We start from the raw sequence: 23489 nt of genomic DNA on the forward strand, positions 1-23489 counted from the left end.
TGACATGGCTGATAACAGATAGTAATAGATTGTATTCCCCTGTCCTACAGTCGGCCTCTCCTCTCCTGACATGGCTGATAACAGATAGTAATAGATTGTATTCCCCTGTCCTACAGTCGGCCTCTCCTCTCCTGACATGGCTGATAACAGATAGTAATAGATTGTATTCCTCTGTCCTACAGTCGGCCTCTCCCCTCCTGACATGGCTGATAACAGATAGTAATAGATTGTATTTCCCTGTCCTACAGTCGGCCTCTCCCCTCCTGACATGGCTGATAACAGATAGTAATAGATTGTATTCCTCTGTCCTACAGTCGGCCTCTCCTGACATGGCTGATAACAGATAGTAATAGATTGTATTCCCCTGTCCTACAGTCGGCCTCTCCTCCCCTGACATGACTGATAACAGATAGTAATAGATTGTATTCCCCTGTCCTACAGTCGGCCTCTCCTCTCCTGACATGGCTGATACCAGATAGTAATAGATTGTATTCCCCTGTTCTACAGTCGGCCTCTCCTCTCCTGACATGGCTGATACCAGATAGTAATAGATTGTATTCTCTTGTCCTACAGTCGGCCTCTCCTCTCCTGACATGGCTGATAACAGATAGTAATAGATTGTATTCTCCTGTCCTACAGTCGGCCTCTCCTCTCCTGACATGGCTGATACCAGATAGTAATAGATTGTATTCTCTTGTCCTACAGTCGGCCTCTCCCCTCCTTTCATGGCTGATAACAGATAGTAATAGATTGTATTCCCCTGTCCTACAGTCGGCCTCTCCTCTCCTGACATGGCTGATACCAGATAGTAATAGATTGTATTCCCCTGTCCTACAGTCGGCCTCTCCTCTCCTGACATGGCTGATAACAGATAGTAATAGATTGTATTCTCCTGTCCTACAGTCGGCCTCTCCTCTCCTGACATGGCAGATACCAGATAGTAATAGATTGTATTCTCCTGTCCTACAGTCGGCCTCTCCTCTCCTGACATGGCTGATAACAGATAGTAATAGATTGTATTCCCCTGTCCTACAGTCGGCCTCTCCTCTCCTGACATGGCTGATAACAGATAGTAATAGATTGTATTCTCCTGTCCTACAGTCGGCCTCTCCTCTCCTGACATGGCTGATAACAGATAGTAATAGATTGTATTCCCCTGTCCTACAGTCGGCCTCTCCTCTCCTGACATGGCTGATAACAGATAGTAATAGATTGTATTCCCCTGTCCTACAGTCGGCCTCTCCTGACATGGCTGATAACAGATAGTAATAGATTGTATTCTCCTGTCCTACAGTCGGCCTCTCCTGACATGGCTGATAACAGATAGTAATAGATTGTATTCCCCTGTCCTACAGTCGGCCTCTCCTCTCCTGACATGGCTGATAACAGATAGTAATAGATTGTATTCCCCTGTCCTACAGTCGGCCTCTCCTGACATGGCTGATAACAGATAGTAATAGATTGTATTCTCCTGTCCTACAGTCGGCCTCTCCTGACATGGCTGATAACAGATAGTAATAGATTGTATTCTCCTGTCCTACAGTCGGCCTCTCCTCTCCTGACATGGCTGATAACAGATAGTAATAGATTGTATTCCCCTGTCCTACAGTCGGCCTCTCCTCTCCTGACATGGCTGATAACAGATAGTAATAGATTGTATTCTCCTCTCCTACAGTCGGCCTCTCCTCTCCTGACATGGCTGATAACAGATAGTAATAGATTGTATTCTCCTGTCCTACAGTCGGCCTCTCCTCTCCTGACATGGCAGATACCAGATAGTAATAGATTGCATTCTCCTGTTCTACAGTCGGCCTCTCCTCTCCTGACATGGCAGATACCAGATAGTAATAGATTGTATTCCCCTGTTCTACAGTCGGCCTCTCCTCTCCTGACATGGCTGATAACAGATAGTAATAGATTGTATTCTCCTGTCCTACAGTCGGCCTCTCCTCTCCTGACATGGCTGATACCAGATAGTAATAGATTGTATTCTCTTGTCCTATAGTCGGCCTCGCCTCTCCTGACATGGCTGATAACAGATAGTAATAGATTGTATTCCCCTGTCCTACAGTCGGCCTCTCCTCTCCTGACATGGCTGATAACAGATAGTAATAGATTGTATTCTCCTGTCCTACAGTCGGCCTCTCCCCTCCTGACATGGCTGATAACAGATAGTAATAGATTGTATTCCCCTGTCCTACAGTTGGCCTCCCCTCTCCTGACATGGCTGATAACAGATAGTAATAGATTGTATTCTCCTGTCCTACAGTCGGCCTCTCCTCTCCTGACATGGCTGTTAACAGATAGTAATAGATTGTATTCCCCTGTCCTACAGTCGGCCTCTCCTCTCCTGACATGGCTGATAACAGATAGTAGTAGATTGTATTCCCCCTACAGTCGGCCTCTCCCCTCTCCTGACATGGCTGATAACAGATAGTAATAGATTGTATTCCCCTGTCCTACAGTCAGCCTCTCCTCTCCTGACATGGCTGATAACAGATAGTAATAGATTGTATTCTCCTGTCCTACAGTCGGCCTCTCCTAACATGGCTGATAACAGATAGTAATAGATTGTATTCCCCTGTCCTACAGTCGGCCTCTCCTCTCCTGACATGGCTGATAACAGATAGTAATAGATTGTATTCCCCTGTCCTACAGTTGGCCTCTCCTCTCCTGACATGGCTGATACCAGATAGTAATAGATTGTATTCTCCTGTCCTACAGTCGGCCTCTCCCCTCCTGTCATGGCTGATAACAGATAGTAATAGATTGTATTCCCCTGTCCTACAGTCGGCCTCTCCTCTTCTGACATGGCTGATAACAGATAGTAATAGATTGTATTCCCCTGTCCTACAGTCGGCCTCTCCTCTCCTGACATGGCTGATAACAGATAGTAATAGATTGTATTCCCCTGTCCTACAGTCGGCCTCTCCTCTTCTGACATGGCTGATAACAGATAGTAATAGATTGTATTCCCCTGTCCTACAGTCGGCCTCTCCTCTCCTGACATGGCTGATAACAGATAGTAATAGATTGTATTCCCCTGTCCTACAGTCGGCCTCTCCTCTCCTGACATGGCTGATAACAGATAGTAATAGATTGTATTTCCCTGTCCTACAGTCGGCCTCTCCCCTCCTGACACGGCTGATAACAGATAGTAATAGATTGTATTCTCTTGTCCTACAGTCGGCCTCTCCCCTCCTGACATGGCTGATAACAGATAGTAATAGATTGTATTTCCCTGTCCTACAGTCGGCCTCTCCTCTCCTGACATGGCTGATAACAGATAGTAATAGATTGTATTCCCCTGTTCTACAGTCGGCCTCTCCTAACATGGCAGATACCAGATAGTAATAGATTGTATTCTCCTGTCCTACAGTCGGCCTCTCCTCTCCTGACATGGCAGATACCAGATAGTAATAGATTGTATTCTCTTGTCCTACAGTCGGCCTCTCCTCTCCTGACATGGCTGATAACAGATAGTAATAGATTGTATTCCCCTGTCCTACAGTCGGTCTCTCCTCTCCTGACATGGCAGATACCAGATAGTAATAGATTGTATTCTCTTGTCCTACAGTCGGCCTCTCCTCTCCTGACATGGCTGATAACAGATAGTAATAGATTGTATTCTCCTGTCCTACAGTCGGCCTCTCCTCTCCTGACATGGCAGATACCAGATAGTAATAGATTGTATTCCCCTGTTCTACAGTCGGCCTCTCCTCTCCTGACATGGCTGATAACAGATAGTAATAGATTGTATTCTCCTGTCCTACAGTCAGCCTCTCCTGACATGGCTGATAACAGATAGTAATAGATTGTATTCCCCTGTCCTACAGTCGGCCTCTCCTCTCCTGACATGGCTGATAACAGATAGTAATAGATTGTATTCCCCTGTCCTACAGTCGGCCTCTCCTGACATGGATGATAACAGATAGTAATAGATTGTATTCCCCTGTCCTACAGTCGGCCTCTCCTCTCCTGACATGGCTGATAACAGATAGTAATAGATTGTATTCCCCTGTCCTACAGTCGGCCTCTCCTGACATGGCTGATAACAGATAGTAATAGATTGTATTCCCCTGTCCTACAGTCGGCCTCTCCTGACATGGCTGATAACAGATAGTAATAGATTGTATTCCCCTGTCCTACAGTCGGCCTCTCCTGACATGGCTGATAACAGATAGTAATAGATTGTATTCTCCTGTCCTACAGTCGGCCTCTCCTCTCCTGACATGGCTGATAACAGATAGTAATAGATTGTATTCTCCTGTCCTGTCCTACAGTCGGCCTCTCCTCTCCTGACATGGCTGATAACAGATAGTAATAGATTGTATTCCCCTGTCCTACAGTCGGCCTCTCCTCTCCTGACATGGCTGATAACAGATAGTAATAGATTGTATTCCCCTGTCCTACAGTCGGCCTCTCCTCTACTGACATGGCTGATAACAGATAGTAATAGATTGTATTCTCCTGTCCTACAGTCGGCCTCTCCTGACATGGCTGATAACAGATAGTAATAGATTGTATTCTCCTGTCCTACAGTCGGCCTCTCCTCTCCTCTCCTGACATGGCTGATAACAGATAGTAATAGATTGTATTCCCCTGTCCTACAGTCGGCCTCTCCTCTCCTGACCTGGCTGATAACAGATAGTAATAGATTGTATTCTCCTGTCCTACAGTCGGCCTCTCCTCTCCTGACATGGCTGATAACAGATAGTAATAGATTGTATTCCCCTGTCCTACAGTCGGCCTCTCCTCTCCTGACATGGCTGATAACAGATAGTAATAGATTGTATTCCCCTGTCCTACAGTCGGCTTCTCCTCTCCTGACATGGCTGATAACAGATAGTAATAGATTGTATTCCCCTGTTCTACAGTCGGCCTCTCCTCTCCTGACATGGCTGATAACAGATAGTAATAGATTGTATTCCCCTGTCCTACAGTCGGCCTCTCCTCTACTGACATGGCTGATAACAGATAGTAATAGATTGTATTCTCCTGTCCTACAGTCGGCCTCTCCTGACATGGCTGATAACAGATAGTAATAGATTGTATTCTCCTGTCCTACAGTCGGCCTCTCCTCTCCTCTCCTGACATGGCTGATAACAGATAGTAATAGATTGTATTCCCCTGTCCTACAGTCGGCCTCTCCTCTCCTGACCTGGCTGATAACAGATAGTAATAGATTGTATTCTCCTGTCCTACAGTCGGCCTCTCCTCTCCTGACATGGCTGATAACAGATAGTAATAGATTGTATTCCCCTGTCCTACAGTCGGCCTCTCCTCTCCTGACATGGCTGATAACAGATAGTAATAGATTGTATTCCCCTGTCCTACAGTCGGCCTCTCCTCTCCTGACATGGCTGATAACAGATAGTAATAGATTGTATTCCCCTGTCCTACAGTCGGCCTCTCCTCTCCTGACATGGCTGATAACAGATAGTAATAGATTGTATTCCCCTGTCCTACAGTCGGCCTCTCCTCTCCTGACATGGCTGATAACAGATAGTAATAGATTGTATTCTCCTGTCCTACAGTCGGCCTCTCCTCTCCTGACATGGCTGATACCAGATAGTAATAGATTGTATTCTCTTGTCCTATAGTCGGCCTCGCCTCTCCTGACATGGCTGATAACAGATAGTAATAGATTGTATTCCCCTGTCCTACAGTCGGCCTCTCCTCTCCTGACATGGCTGATAACAGATAGTAATAGATTGTATTCTCCTGTCCTACAGTCGGCCTCTCCCCTCCTGACATGGCTGATAACAGATAGTAATAGATTGTATTCCCCTGTCCTACAGTTGGCCTCCCCTCTCCTGACATGGCTGATAACAGATAGTAATAGATTGTATTCTCCTGTCCTACAGTCGGCCTCTCCTCTCCTGACATGGCTGTTAACAGATAGTAATAGATTGTATTCCCCTGTCCTACAGTCAGCCTCTCCTCTCCTGACATGGCTGATAACAGATAGTAATAGATTGTATTCTCCTGTCCTACAGTCGGCCTCTCCTAACATGGCTGATAACAGATAGTAATAGATTGTATTCCCCTGTCCTACAGTCGGCCTCTCCTCTCCTGACATGGCTGATAACAGATAGTAATAGATTGTATTCCCCTGTCCTACAGTTGGCCTCTCCTCTCCTGACATGGCTGATACCAGATAGTAATAGATTGTATTCTCCTGTCCTACAGTCGGCCTCTCCCCTCCTGTCATGGCTGATAACAGATAGTAATAGATTGTATTCCCCTGTCCTACAGTCGGCCTCTCCTCTTCTGACATGGCTGATAACAGATAGTAATAGATTGTATTCCCCTGTCCTACAGTCGGCCTCTCCTCTCCTGACATGGCTGATAACAGATAGTAATAGATTGTATTCCCCTGTCCTACAGTCGGCCTCTCCTCTTCTGACATGGCTGATAACAGATAGTAATAGATTGTATTCCCCTGTCCTACAGTCGGCCTCTCCTCTCCTGACATGGCTGATAACAGATAGTAATAGATTGTATTCCCCTGTCCTACAGTCGGCCTCTCCTCTCCTGACATGGCTGATAACAGATAGTAATAGATTGTATTCCCCTGTCCTACAGTCGGCCTCTCCCCTCCTGACACGGCTGATAACAGATAGTAATAGATTGTATTCTCTTGTCCTACAGTCGGCCTCTCCCCTCCTGACATGGCTGATAACAGATAGTAATAGATTGTATTTCCCTGTCCTACAGTCGGCCTCTCCTCTCCTGACATGGCTGATAACAGATAGTAATAGATTGTATTCCCCTGTTCTACAGTCGGCCTCTCCTAACATGGCAGATACCAGATAGTAATAGATTGTATTCTCCTGTCCTACAGTCGGCCTCTCCTCTCCTGACATGGCTGATAACAGATAGTAATAGATTGTATTCCCCTGTCCTACAGTCGGTCTCTCCTCTCCTGACATGGCAGATACCAGATAGTAATAGATTGTATTCTCTTGTCCTACAGTCGGCCTCTCCTCTCCTGACATGGCTGATAACAGATAGTAATAGATTGTATTCTCCTGTCCTACAGTCGGCCTCTCCTCTCCTGACATGGCAGATACCAGATAGTAATAGATTGTATTCCCCTGTTCTACAGTCGGCCTCTCCTCTCCTGACATGGCTGATAACAGATAGTAATAGATTGTATTCTCCTGTCCTACAGTCAGCCTCTCCTGACATGGCTGATAACAGATAGTAATAGATTGTATTCTCCTGTCCTACAGTCGGCCTCTCCTCTCCTGACATGGCTGATAACAGATAGTAATAGATTGTATTCCCCTGTCCTACAGTCGGCCTCTCCTGACATGGATGATAACAGATAGTAATAGATTGTATTCCCCTGTCCTACAGTCGGCCTCTCCTCTCCTGACATGGCTGATAACAGATAGTAATAGATTGTATTCCCCTGTCCTACAGTCGGCCTCTCCTGACATGGCTGATAACAGATAGTAATAGATTGTATTCCCCTGTCCTACAGTCGGCCTCTCCTGACATGGCTGATAACAGATAGTAATAGATTGTATTCCCCTGTCCTACAGTCGGCCTCTCCTGACATGGCTGATAACAGATAGTAATAGATTGTATTCTCCTGTCCTACAGTCGGCCTCTCCTCTCCTGACATGGCTGATAACAGATAGTAATAGATTGTATTCTCCTGTCCTGTCCTACAGTCGGCCTCTCCTCTCCTGACATGGCTGATAACAGATAGTAATAGATTGTATTCCCCTGTCCTACAGTCGGCCTCTCCTCTCCTGACATGGCTGATAACAGATAGTAATAGATTGTATTCCCCTGTCCTACAGTCGGCCTCTCCTCTACTGACATGGCTGATAACAGATAGTAATAGATTGTATTCTCCTGTCCTACAGTCGGCCTCTCCTGACATGGCGGATAACAGATAGTAATAGATTGTATTCTCCTGTCCTACAGTCGGCCTCTCCTCTCCTCTCCTGACATGGCTGATAACAGATAGTAATAGATTGTATTCCCCTGTCCTACAGTCGGCGTCTCCTCTCCTGACATGGCTGATAACAGATAGTAATAGATTGTATTCCCCTGTCCTACAGTCGGCCTCTCCTCTCCTGACCTGGCTGATAACAGATAGTAATAGATTGTATTCTCCTGTCCTACAGTCGGCCTCTCCTCTCCTGACATGGCTGATAACAGATAGTAATAGATTGTATTCCCCTGTCCTACAGTCGGCCTCTCCTCTCCTGACATGGCTGATAACAGATAGTAATAGATTGTATTCCCCTGTCCTACAGTCGGCCTCTCCTCTCCTGACATGGCTGATAACAGATAGTAATAGATTGTATTCCCCTGTCCTACAGTCGGCCTCTCCTCTCCTGACATGGCTGATACCAGATAGTAATAGATTGTATTCCCCTGTCCTACAGTCGGCCTCTCCTCTCCTCTCCTGACATGGCTGATAACAGATAGTAATAGATTGTATTCTCCTGTCCTACAGTCGGCCTCTCCTCTCCTCTCCTGACATGGCTGATAACAGATAGTAATAGATTGTATTCCCCTGTCCTACAGTCGGCCTCTCCTCCCCTGACATGGCTGATAACAGATAGTAATAGATTGTATTCCCCTGTCCTACAGTCGGCCTCTCCTCTCCTCTCTTTACATGGCTGATAACAGATAGTAATAGATTGTATTCTCCTGTCCTACAGTCGGCCTCTCCTCTCCTGACATGGCTGATAACAGATAGTAATAGATTGTATTCCCCTGTCCTACAGTCGGCCTCTCCTCTCCTGACATGGCTGATAACAGATAGTAATAGATTGTATTCCCCTGTCCTACAGTCGGCCTCTCCCCTCCTGACATGGCTGATAACAGATAGTAATAGATTGTATTTCCCTGTCCTACAGTCGGCCTCTCCTCTCCTGACATGGCTGATAACAGATAGTAATAGATTGTATTTCCCTGTCCTACAGTCGGCCTCTCCCCTCCTGACATGGCTGATAACAGATAGTAATAGATTGTATTCCCCTGTCCTACAGTCGGCCTCTCCCCTCCTGACATGGCTGATAACAGATAGTAATAGATTGTATTCCTCTGTCCTACAGTCGGCCTCTCCTGACATGGCTGATAACAGATAGTAATAGATTGTATTCCCCTGTTCTACAGTCGGCCTCTCCTCTCCTGACATGGCTGATAACAGATAGTAATAGATTGTATTCCCCTGTCCTACAGTCGGCCTCTCCTCTCCTGACATGGCTGATAACAGATAGTAATAGATTGTATTCCCCTGTCCTACAGTCGGCCTCTCCTCTCCTGACATGGCTGATAACAGATAGTAATAGATTGTATTCCCCTGTCCTACAGTCGGCCTCTCCTGACATGGCTGATAACAGATATAGTAATAGATTGTATTCCCCTGTCCTACAGTCGGCCTCTCCTCTCCTGACATTGCTGATAACAGATAGTAATAGATTGTATTCTCCTGTCCTACAGTCGGCCTCTCCTCTCCTGACATGGCTGTTAACAGATAGTAATAGATTGTATTCCCCTGTCCTACAGTCGGCCTCTCCCCTCCTGACATGGCTGATAACAGATAGTAATAGATTGTATTCTCTTGTCCTACAGTCGGCCTCTCCCCTCCTGTCATGGCTGATAACAGATAGTAATAGATTGTATTCTCCTGTCCTACAGTCGGCCTCTCCTGACATGGCTGATAACAGATAGTAATAGATTGTAGTAGCTTCTCTCCATGTCAGCCTGTTATTACTGACAACCCCCTGTATAGATCATGTCTGAGAGGTTGTCACAGCCCCGCCCCCTGTAGTTTCAGTGCCATGTTAGGATATATCTGGTGTTTGGGGTCTGTATCCGGAGGCTTCTGATGACATCATCATCTCATCTCACACCTGATCACACCGCTCAGTAGCTGCTATTTCTTTCTCTCGCTGTTGTCAGGTTGTCGGCTTCTTATCTTCCTCCTGCGGACCTCTCACTCATTAACTCTTTCTTAGCTATTATAGATGAGATATATAGCTTTGCAGCAAGTTGTAAAGTGAGTGTGTGGTGCTGGCCTCTAGTGGGCAATGTATAGACTGCAGGACATCCTGGTGGACAGAGGTGACTATATACAGTATATATGTACTAATTCCTATCACACAGCTCGCCGCGGCCCCTGCAGGGTCATGTCCTCAGTAATGAGGTTCGCAGCAGTTTATAATGTCCTTCATGTGATGTGAAATCTAATCTGACAATTATACGTTGCGCTCTCCGGGGCGGGGGGACATCTGCGCTGCTGTTAACCATTGATATGCTGCAGCGATGCTCCAATGGTGACCATGAGCTGCTTGTTGACGGTCTCCTCTCCCTTATTTCTGGCTTTCCCCATACTGACAATTGCTCCCCTTCTTGGTTCGGCCTGCGGGTGGCGCTGTTCTGTTGCTCTCCTCTTATCTGTGTTGTCAGTTTCGGATGAATGGGTCGCAGCTGTTGTGTGGACTGTGCTGACCCTGTTTGGGGGTGGGGTGGGGGTGTGTTGTGTGCTCACCTCACCCCCTGAGCGTTACATATTTGTGTACTTAGTGATTGGAGCCAGGACCTTGACTTTGTCGCACCTCCACAACAACAAATCTCATAAAATAGGCGGTGCGGGCGGACGTCCCGGCGCTGACCGTGACCTGGGAGCCAAAAATACAAATTACTGCTGGGAAAACGGCGTTTAGTGCGCTCGTGACGCCGCTCCGACACTTTACGTGAATTCCAGAGCCGGATATCAGCGCCATATATGACTGCACCTATAGAACTGGACTGGTATCTGCCGGAGCGATGCGGCCGCTGAGTGTTACACCTGGACCGCGTCCTTCCTACTGTTTGGGTCACCTGCGCCAGGTTTTAGGTCCTGTTCACATTCACAGCTTTTCCCTCGTTCCAGGACTTTTGATACAAGATCCAGGTTCACACTTTGCTGTTTTCATGAGAATTTGTTACAATGTATCAAACAACCCAGCAGCAGATGATGGATACAATGTATCAGTCCGGAGCTCACAGAGCATTGTCCAGACTGGATGCAATTGTAACAAACCCTCAGCAGTGAGAAGCCAAAGGGCTGTGGGTGATCCATTCACTGACAGCAAGTAGAGAGACGGAAGATGGGACAGAATCGGAACATAAAGGGGCAGAACTTATTATTACCCCCCCAGACGGGTCACTGATAACGGACGAAATCCAGAGCTCATCCCTAGGACATAGGGGAACTATTAGAAGGGCAGGGTGACCCTGGGGCCCTCACCATTACTGGGGCCCTCACTGTTACTGGGGCCCTAACTGTTACTGGGGCCCTCACCATTACTGGGGCCCTCTCTATTACTGGGGCCCTCACCATTACTGGGGCCCTCTCTATTACTGGGGCCCTCACCATTACTGGGGCCCTCTCTATTACTGGGGCCCTCACCATTACTGGGGCCCTCTCTATTACTGGGGCCCTCACCATTACTGGGGCCCTCTCTATTACTGGGGCCCTCACCATTACTGGGGCCCTCTCTATTACTGGGGCCCTCACTATTACCGATTGCTCATTAGGTTCCTCCTCCTTCCCCTCTGTGGCGCCCTCTAGTTCCCTTGGGGCACAGACTCTCAGGGGTTGCCCGGATTGGGGTGTCAGGCTCCCCCTCTGCGATATATTGCCCCTAGGAGTGATGTACAGTGAGAGCAGGACGTCCTCAGGAGGGGGCAGAGGAGGACGGGTGTAAGAAGAATTTTTGGCAGAAGGAGTTTCCTGTGACTGGAGGGCGCGGCCGCAGAGATTGTGCAAGACATAAACTGTATGAAAGGAATGAGTGCAGGACTACAACTCCCAGCATGCCCCGGGGCGAGCAGAGAGGCCGTTATATACTCAGGGCTTATACATGCAGCTACTTGGGCTCTAGGCAAAATCTGTAACAGGGCCCAAAGCCTCCAGGCCCCAGGAGTGACTACAACCTCTGCACCCCCTATAGCTACGCCCCTGGTTACAGTCTCTGCAGGGGGCACTCTTCTTCTTCTTCTTCTTTTTCCTCCTCCTCATCAGTGCCAGGCTCGGTCTCACCAGGGGGCACTCTTCTTCTTCTTCTTCTCCCTCCTCTTCCTCAGTGCCAGGCTCGGTCTCACCAGGGGGCACTCTTCTTCTTCTTCCTCCTCCTCATCAGTGCCAGGCTCGGTCTCACCAGGGGGCACTCTTCTTCTTCTTCCTCCTCCTCATCAGTGCCAGGCTCACCAGGGGGCACTCTTCTTCTTCTTCTCCCTCCTCTTCCTCAGTGCCAGGCTCGGTCTCACCAGGGGGCACTCTCCCTCCTCATCAGTGCCAGGCTCGGTCTCACCAGGGGGCACTCTTCTTCTTCCTCCTCCTCATCAGTGCCAGGCTCGGTCTCACCAGGGGGCACTCTTCTTCTTCTTCCTCCTCCTCATCAGTGCCAGGCTCGGTCTCACCAGGGGGCACTCTCCCTCCTCATCAGTGCCAGGCTTGGTCTCACCAGGGGGCACTCTTCTTCTTCCTCCTCCTCATCAGTGCCAGGCTCGGTCTCACCAGGGGGCACTCTCCCTCCTCATCAGTGCCAGGCTTGGTCTCACCAGGGGGCACTCTTCTTCTTCCTCCTCCTCATCAGTGCCAGGCTCGGTCTCACCAGGGGGCACTCTTCTTCTTCTTCCTCCTCCTCATCAGTGCCAGGCTCGGTCTCACCAGGGGGCACTCTCCCTCCTCATCAGTGCCAGGCTCGGTCTCACCAGGGGGCACTCTTCTTCTTCTTCTTCTTCTTCCTCCTCCTCTCTATAGATCACTCCCCCAGCTGATGTCATCCTCCCGGTAGAGGCGGCTCAGCTACACACACAGCTCAGCTACAGTCTCCGGACTCTGCAACGTGTCCTGAGCATCAAGAGAGAAATCAGCATGGAGGTAAGAGCCGCAGCTGCCAGTGCACACAGGAAGGAAAACCGCAACAGCACCCATAGCTGAGTACACAGCCCACCGACTCATACTGATACAATGTATCCTCCTCCAAACACTACATATACAAAGTATCCTCCACACACTATATATATACAAAGTATCCTCCATACACTATATATACAATGTATCCTCCTCTATACACTATATATAATGAATCCTCTGCTTAATAAAGACATTAAACACAAAGTATCTTTTGCTATACACAAACACTTTACACACAGTCCTTTAGGATGTGCACTATATATACAATGTATCCTCTGCTATGTGCACTATATATACAATGTATCAGTGTTTGAAGCTTCTGTGCCCTGCAGCCTGTACACACATCCCATCATCGGCCCTGACACCTTACATGCCTATATACTAGTTATATATACAATATATAGTGAGCCCTGTAGTACAGTATATACAATGTATCCTCCGCTCCCCGCATTACTATACACTAGTTATATATACAATATACAGTAAGCCCTGTAGTAAGTATATACAATGTATCCTCTGATATACACAGTATACGCTCTGCCCTCCACATGTGGCACATTATACGGATATGTCTATAGGACAGGCAGGGGCTGATGCAATCGCAGTGTTATCCTGTATACCCATGACAAGCTGCTGGCTGTATACTGCCCTATCTCTATATACCCCTCAAAGGGGTTAGTATATACTGTTAATATAACTTAGTCCCATGCTGCAGCCTCTATATACTGGTATATATGGGACTTATATGATGCACCCAGTTCACACTATTAGTCTAGAAACCAAAAGCTACAAAACATCAGCCCATATGGGATCTCAGGACACACGTGGGGTGGTATAACTTGTGTATAGCTACAGTATATGGCATCTCAGGACAGACGTGGGGCGGTATAACGTGTGTATAGCTACAGTATATGGCATCTCAGGACACACGTGGGGCGGTATAACTTGTGTATAGCTACAGTATATGGCATCTCAGGACACACGTAGGTACATATGGTCTTGTGGGGGGCGGTATAACTTGTGTATAGCCACAGTATGGCGTGAGTCCATATGGCAGCTGGTCCTGTACTACAAGTAACCAGATATGTACACTGCTACAGAATATGTTGGTGCCATGTGAATAGTGATGATGCGCCTATATCGGGGTCATATAGACTTTGTGTATTGCCCCCACATAGGCCCATGCAGAAGGAGTTCACCTGTCAGACAGGTATGGGGGTGAAGGGTGACACTTGTATTTTTGGCCCCGTGCGCTGGTTATTGGGGGTCTTGCACCCTCCAGCTCACCCTATTACAGGCCATTACAGCTTTAGGGGCCGGAGCAGAAGAAAACCTGAGATAATATCCATTGTCTTCCAAAAACTGCAGGATCACTCCAGGTCATTGTCCTCACCCAGTCCTGTCCAGACAGATACAGAGCAGCCCCCTGAGGTGTATACAGGAATAACCAGTATATACACCCTGGACATCAGGATCATCTACTACAGACCCCAATAGGGGCAGTCACCCAGCTTTCCCAGCCCCCTGAGGCGTATACAGGAATAACCAGTATATAGGATGCCATTATCACACGCCCTGGACATCAGGATGGCCTCTATTACAGCCTTCATGGGGGCAGTCACCCAGCTTTCTCAGACTCCGGAATGACAACCTGTCTAGTTACACATCATCTGATTCCATGTGGTTTTGCCATTCAGCCTGGTTAGAGCCTCTGTATAGCGGCCATGTGGATTACCACCCAGCTTTCCCACAAAGTGATAGACTAGTGCGCTGGAGACAGAAGAATGAGTGAGGGGTGGAGGATTCTGAGACCGGGAGAGCAGGGGGCCCCTGTACCCCAGAGGAGGGGGCAATGGTGACATGATGGGTGGCAGTGACAGATAAGACAGACATGTGTCACACCGACAATGTGAGATCGTCCTGATTAGCGAAGAGGCGCTGCAGCTCCCCCTATGTGGTGGATAGTCCTGTATGGGGAGCGCACAGTACAACCTCCAGCGCCAACATCCATCAGGAGAAGAACACTCATCATTCATCTATAACTCAGCAGTATATAAAACAGTATTACTTCTCTCCTGTATATATGGACAGTGCACAGTACTACTTCTCCTGTATATATGGACAGTGCATAGTACTACTTCTCCTGTATATATGGGCAGTGCACAGTACTACTTCTCCTGTATATATGGGCAGTGCACAGTACTACTTCTCCTGTATATATGGACAGTGCACAGTACTACTTCTCTCCTGTATATATGGACAGTGCACAGTACTACTTCTCTTCTCCTGTATATATGGACAGTGCACAGTACTACTTCTCCTGTATATATGGACAGTGCACAGTACTACTTCTCCTGTATATATGGACAGTGCACAGTACTACTTCTCCTGTATATATGGACAGTGCACAGTACTACTTCTCCTGTATATATGGGCAGTGCACAGTACTACTTCTCCTGTATATATGGACAGTGCACAGTACTACTTCTCCTGTATATATGGGCAGTGCACAGTACTACTTCTCCTGTATATATGGACAGTGCACAGTACTACTTCTCCTGTATATATGGGCAGTGCACAGTACTTCTTCTCTAGTCCTGTATATATGGACAGTGCACAGTACTACTTCTCATCTCCTGTATATATGGACAGTGCACAGTACTACTTCTCCTGTATATATGGACAGTGCACAGTACTTCTTCTCTAGTCCTGTATATATGGACAGTGCACAGTACTACTTCTCATCTCCTGTATATATGGACAGTGCACAGTACTACTTCTCCTGTATATATGGACAGTGCACAGTACTACTTCTCCTGTATATATGGACAGTGCACAGTACTACTTCTCCTGTATATATGGACAGTGCACAGTACTACTTCTCCTGTATATATGGACAGTGCACAGTACTACTTCTCTTGTATATATGGACAGTGCACAGTACTACTTCTCCTGTATATATGGACAGTGCACAGTACTACTTCTCTAGTCCTGCATATATGAACAGTGCACAGTACTACTTCTCTTGTCCTGTATATACGGACAGTGCACAGTACCACTTCTCTTCCCCTGTATATATGGACAGTGCACAGTACTACTTCTCTTGTCCTGTATATATGGACAGTGCACAGTACCACTTCTCTTGTCCTGTATATATGGACAGTGCACAGTACTACTTCTCTAGTCCTGTATATATGGACAGTGCACAGTACTACTTCTCTTCTCCTGTATATATGGACAGTGCACAGTACCACTTCTCTAGTCCTGTATATATGGACAGTGCACAGTACTACTTCTCTAGTCCTGTATATACGGACAGTGCACAGTACTACTTCTCTTCCCCTGTATATACGGTCAGTGCACAGTACCAATTCTCTTGTCCTGTATATATGGACAGTGCACAGTACTACTTCTCTTATCCTGTATATATGGACAGTGCACAGTACTACTTCTCTAGTCCTGTATATATGGACAGTGCACAGTACTACTTCTCTAGTCCTGTATATATGGACAGTGCACAGTACTACTTCTCTTGTCCTGTATATATGGACAGTGCACAGTACTACTTCTCTTGTCCTGTATATATGGACACTGCACAGTACTACTTCTCTAGTCCTGTATATATGGACAGTGCACAGTACTACTTCTCTTCTCCTGTATATATGGACACTGCACAGTACTACTTCTCTAGTCCTGTATATATGGACAGTGCACAGTACTACTTCTCTTCTCCTGTATATATGGACAGTGCACAGTACTACTTCTCTTCCCCTGTATATATGGACAGTGCACAGTACTACTTCTATTCCCCTGTATATATGGACAGTGCACAGTACTACTTCTCTAGTCCTGTATATATGGACAGTGCACAGTACTACTTCTCTTGTCCTGTATATATGGACAGTGCACAGTACCACTTCTCATAATCTGTATATATGGACAGTGCACAGTACTACTTCTCTAGTCCTGTATATATGGACAGTGCACAGTACTACTTCTCTAGTCCTGTATATATGGACAGTGCACAGTACTACTTCTCTTCTCCTGTATATATGGTCAGTGCACAGTACTACTTCTCTATCCTGTATATATGGACAGTGCACAGTACTACTTCTCTATCCTGTATATATGGACAGTGCACAGTACTACTTCTCTATCCTGTATATATGGACAGTGCACAGTACTACTTATCTAGTCCTGTATATATGGACAGTGCACAGTACTACTTCTCTTCTCCTATATATATGGACAGTGCACAGTACCACTTCTCTATCCTGTATATATGGACAGTGCACAGTACTACTTCTCTATCCTGTATATATGGACAGTGCACAGTACTACTTCTCCTGTATATATGGACAGTGCACAGTACTACTTCTCTTCTCCTGTATATATGGACAGTGCACAGTACTACTTCTCTAGTCCTGTATATATGGACAGTGCACAGTACTATTTCTCTTGTCCTGTATATATGGACATTGCACAGTACTACTTCTCTAGTCCTGTATATATGGACAGTGCACAGTACTACTTCTCTAGTCCTGTATATATGGACAGTGCACAGTACTACTTCTCTAGTCCTGTATATATGGACAGTGCACAGTACTACTTCTCTTCTCCTGTATATATGGACAGCGCACAGTACTACTTCTCTAGTCCTGTATATATAGACAGTGCACAGTACTACTTCTCTAGTCCTGTATATATGGACAGTGCACAGTACTACTTCTCTAGTCCTGTATATATGGACAGTGCACAGTACTACTTCTCTTCTCCTGTATATATGGATAGTGCACAGTACTACTTCTCTAGTCCTGTATATATAGACAGTGCACAGTACTACTTCTCTATCCTGTATATATGGACAGTGCACAGTACTACTTCTCTTCCCCTGTATATATGGACAGTGCACAGTACTACTTCTCCTGTATATATGGACAGTGCACAGTACTACTTCTCTAGTCCTGTATATATGGACAGTGCACAGTACTACTTCTCTTATCCTGTATATATGGACAGTGCACAGTACTACTTCTCTAGTCCTGTATATATGGACAGTGCACAGTACTACGTCTCTAGTCCTGTATATATGGACAGTGCACAGTACTACTTCTCTAGTCCTGTATATATGGACAGTGCACAGTACTACTTCTCTTGTCCTGTATATATGGACAGTGCACAGTACTACTTCTCCTGTATATATGGACAGTGCACAGTACTATTTCTCTTGTCCTGTATATATGGACAGTGCACAGTACTACTTCTCTTGTCCTGTATATATGGACAGTGCACAGTACTACTTCTCTTGTCCTGTATATATGGACAGTGCACAGTACTACTTCTCCTGTATATATGGACAGTGCACAGTACTACTTCTCTTCCCCTTTATATATGGACAGTGCACAGTACCACTTCTCTTCTCCTGTATATATGGACAGTGCACAGTACTACTTCTCTTCTCCTGTATATATGGACAGTGCACAGTACTACTTCTCTTCTCCTGTATATATGGACAGTGCACAGTGCTACTTCTCTTGTCCTGTATATATGGACAGTGCACAGTACTACTTCTCTTGTCCTGTATATATGGACAGTGCACAGTACTACTTCTCTTGTCCTGTATATATGGACAGTGCACAGTACTACTTCTCTTGTCCTGTATATATGGACAGTGCACAGTACCACTTCTCTTGTCCTGTATATATGGACAGTGCACAGTACTACTTCTCCTGTATATACAGTCAGTGCACAGTACCACTTCTCTTCTCCTCTATACAGTCAGTGCACAGTACCACTTCTCCTCTATACAGTCAGTGCACAGTACCACTTCTCCTGTATACAGTCAGTGCACAGTACCACTTCCCCTGTATATACAGTCAGTGCACAATACCACTTCCCCTGTATATGTAGTCAGTGCACAGTACCACTTCCCCTGTATATGTAGTCAGTGCACAGTACCACTTCTCTTCTCCTCTATACAGTCAGTGCACAGTACCACTTCTCCTGTATATACAGTCAGTGCACAGTACCACTTCTCCTGTATACAGTCAGTGCACAATACCACTTCCCCTGTATATGTAGTCAGTGCACAGTACCACTTCCCCTGTATATGTAGTCAGTGCACAGTACCACTTCTCCTGTATATACAGTCAGTGCACAGTACCACTTCCACTGTATATACAGTCAGTGCACAGTACCACTTCCCCTGTATATGTAGTCAGTGCACAGTACCACTTCCCCTGTATATACAGTCAGTGCACAGTACCACTTCTCCTCTATACAGTTAGTGCACAGTACCACTTCCCCTGTATATATAGTCAGTGCACAGTACCACTTCTCCTCTATACAGTCAGTGCACAGTACCACTTCCCCTGTATATATAGTCAGTGCACAGTACCACTTCTCCTCTATACAGTCAGTGAACAGTACCACTTCCCCTGTATATGTAGTCAGTGCACAGTACCACTTCCCCTGTATATGTAGTCAGTGCACAGTACCACTTCTCTTCTCCTCTATACAGTCAGTGCACAGTACCACTTCTCCTGTATATACAGTCAGTGCACAGTACCACTTCTCCTGTATACAGTCAGTGCACAGTACCACTTCTCCTGTATATATAGTCAGTGCACAGTACCACTCCTTTTCTCCTCTATATAGTCAGTGCACAGTACCACTTCTCCTGTATATACAGTCAGTGCACAGTACCACTTCCCCTGTATATACAGTCAGTGCACAATACCACTTCCCCTGTATATGTAGTCAGTGCACAGTACCACTTCTCCTGTATATACAGTCAGTGCACAGTACCACTTCCACTGTATATACAGTCAGTGCACAGTACCACTTCCCCTGTATATGTAGTCAGTGCACAGTACCACTTCCCCTGTATATACAGTCAGTGCACAGTACCACTTCTCCTCTATACAGTTAGTGCACAGTACCACTTCCCCTGTATATATAGTCAGTGCACAGTACCACTTCTCCTCTATACAGTCAGTGCACAGTACCACTTCTTTTCTCCTGTATATACAGTCAGTGCACAGTACCACTTCCCCTGTATATGTAGTCAGTGCACAGTACCACTTCTCCTCTATACAGTCAGTGCACAGTACCACTTCTCTTCTCCTGTATATACAGTCAGTGCACAGTACCACTTCCCCTGTATATACAGTCAGTGCACAGTACCACTTCTCCTCTATACAGTCAGTGCACAGTACCACTTCCCCTGTATATACAGTCAGTGCACAGTACCACTTCTCCTCTATACAGTCAGTGCACAGTACCACTTCCCCTGTATATACAGTCAGTGCACAGTACCACTTCTCCTGTATATACAGTCAGTGCACAGTACCACTTCTCCTGTATATACAGTCAGTGCACAGTACCACTTCTCCTGTATATACAGTCAGTGCACAGTACCACTTCCCTGGCTCGCCCCATGTGCTGGCAGTTATATAATCCTCCCAGATGGTTTTCCTTCTGTACTTCTTGCCCGGGCTCCGTTGTCGTAGTCAGAGGAGTGCGCAGCATCGGCGGCTCTGATTGGAGGAGACTTGCAGGGAGTTCACCCCGCAGCAGACAAGTCTCTTCTTGCTGCTGCAGTGATAGAGGGAGCTGCAGGTGCTGAGGAGGGCTCGGAAGGTCACAGTCCGGTCTTTGGGGGTCGCAGCTGTCGGGGTCGCTCCTCTCATTCTTCAGTAACTTGACCTTCATCAGCACAACTGCAGCTTCTCCTCCCCCTCCTGTCAGGCCCCCACTGCCCCCAGGGGGCCCGCGGGGCCAAGCATGGAGGAATGAGAACAACCAGTTATTTGACGATCCCCCAGGGCTGACAGCTTGTCCACAGCTGTGGGGTTGTTACAATTGTTTCCAGCCTGTGCAGACTCCACACTGATACATTGTAACAATGGCTGAAGAAGATGTCCAAGACTGGAGACAAATGTAACAAATCCTCAGCTTTAAGGAGTATAAGGAGTGTCTGCTACCAACCTCCCATCCCCAGCACTCACCACCGGGGGTGCTGTCTGCACACTGATCATACAGAGGCTCCTGAGCTCCCCCTAGTGGTGGCTGCAGGCGGACAATATATAAGGAGCAATGGCACCGCGCACTCGTAATGTATAAGTAGAGGTGCGAGCAGACGGAGTCCTTCCACCCGTCACACAATAAAGATTGAAGCTGCTGTACATAAGTAACGTGAAAAGCTGAACAATTTATTGCAGCATGAAGGCCAGGAACAAGCTTGTAAAGCATATGAGAGTATAGTAGTCACTAGGTCATTGCTATAAGCATGAGACTAGATCTAGAGCATGGCAGAGTATGGAGTGGAGTCATGGCGCCAGGCCGAGTAATGGACCGTCTCCAAGATATCAGAAACCTGACATGGAGACGTGCGAAGAATCACTACGAGCAATATCATTACTATCACTGCTACTACTATGAGTAATATCACTACTACTATCACTACTACTACTGCTAATACTACTACTAATATCACTACTACTATCACTATTACTAATATCACTACTACTATCACTATTACTAATATCACTACTACTAATATCACTACTACTATCACTACTACTACTGCTAATACTACTACTAATATCACTACTACTATCACTATTACTAATATCACTACTACTATCACTATTACTAATATCACTACTACTACTGCTAATTCTACTACCACTACTATTACTACTATCATTACTATCACTGCCACTACTATGAGTAATATCACTACTACTACTGCTAATACTACTACCACTACTGTTACTATCACTGCTACTACTGCTAATACTACTACCACTACTATTACTACTATCACTACTACTACTATCACTACTACTACTGCTAATTCTACTACTAACATCACTACTACTATCACTATTACTAATATCACTACTACTATCACTACTACTACTGCTAATTCTACTACCACTACTATTACTACTATCATTACTATCACTGCCACTACTATGAGTAATATCACTACTACTACTGCTAATACTACTACTAATATCACTACTACTACTGCTAATTCTACTGCTAATACTACTACCACTACTATTACTAATATCACTACTACTACTGCTAATTCTACTACCACTACTATTACTAATATCACTACTACTACTGCTAATTCTACTACCACTACTATTACTACTATCATTACTATCACTGCCACTACTATGAGTAATATCACTACTACTACTGCTAATACTACTACTAATATCACTATTACTAATATCACTACTACTACTGCTAATACTACTACTAATATCACTACTACTATCACTATTACTAATATCACTACTACTACTGCTAATTCTACTGCTAATACTACTACCACTACTATTACTACTATCACTATTACTACTATCACTACTACTACTGCTAATTCTACTACTAATATCACTACTACTATCACTATTACTACTATCACTACTACTACTGCTAATACTACTACTAATATCACTACTACTATCACTACTACTAATATCACTACTACTACTGCTAATTCTACTGCTAATACTACTACCACTACTATTACTACTATCACTATTACTACTATCACTACTACTACTGCTAATTCTACTACCACTACTATTACTACTATCACTATTACTACTATCACTACTACTACTGCTAATTCTACTACCACTACTATTACTACTATCATTACTATCACTGCCACTACTATGAGTAATATCACTACTACTACTGCTAATACTACTACCACTACTATTACTACTATCACTACTACTACTATCACTACTACTGCTAATACTACTACCACTACTATTACTATCACTGCTACTACTGCTAATACTACTACCACTACTATTACTACTATCACTATTACTACTATCACTACTACTACTGCTAATACTACTACCACTACTATTACTATCACTGCTACTACTGCTAATACTACTACCACTACTATTACTACTATCACTATTACTACTATCACTACTACTACTGCTAATACTACTACTAATATCACTACTACTATCACTATTACTAATATCACTACTACTACTGCTAATTCTACTGCTAATACTACTACCACTACTATTACTACTATCACTATTACTACTATCACTACTACTACTGCTAATACTACTACCACTACTATTACTACTATCATTACTATCACTGCCACTACTATGAGTAATATCACTACTACTACTGCTAATACTACTACCACTACTATTACTATCACTGCTACTACTGCTAATACTACTACCACTACTATTACTACTATCACTACTACTACTATCACTACTACTACTGCTAATTCTACTACCACTACTATTACTACTATCATTACTATCACTGCCACTACTATGAGTAATATCACTACTACTACTGCTAATACTACTACCACTACTATTACTACTATCGCTAATACTACTACCACTACTATTACTATCACTGCTACTACTGCTAATACTACTATCACTACTATTACTACTATCACTATTACTACTATCTCTACTACTACTGCTAATACTACTACTACTATCACTACTACTATCAC

General features: G+C 45.4%; 1 protein-coding gene across 1 annotated transcript in view; it reads left to right on the forward strand.

Moving 5' to 3' along the window:
- Positions 1-12774: 12774 nt before the first annotated feature.
- Positions 12775-23489, forward strand: part of BCAT1 (branched chain amino acid transaminase 1) — a 38429-nt gene continuing 27714 nt past the window's right edge. The window contains exon 1 of the mRNA XM_075275475.1: positions 12775-12904. Coding sequence (XP_075131576.1) covers positions 12899-12904 — 6 coding nt within the window. The 5' untranslated portion in view covers positions 12775-12898. The remainder of the gene's footprint in view (positions 12905-23489) is intronic.

Source organism: Leptodactylus fuscus, chromosome 5, assembly GCF_031893055.1.
Source record: "Leptodactylus fuscus isolate aLepFus1 chromosome 5, aLepFus1.hap2, whole genome shotgun sequence".
NCBI lineage: Eukaryota > Metazoa > Chordata > Amphibia > Anura > Leptodactylidae > Leptodactylus > Leptodactylus fuscus.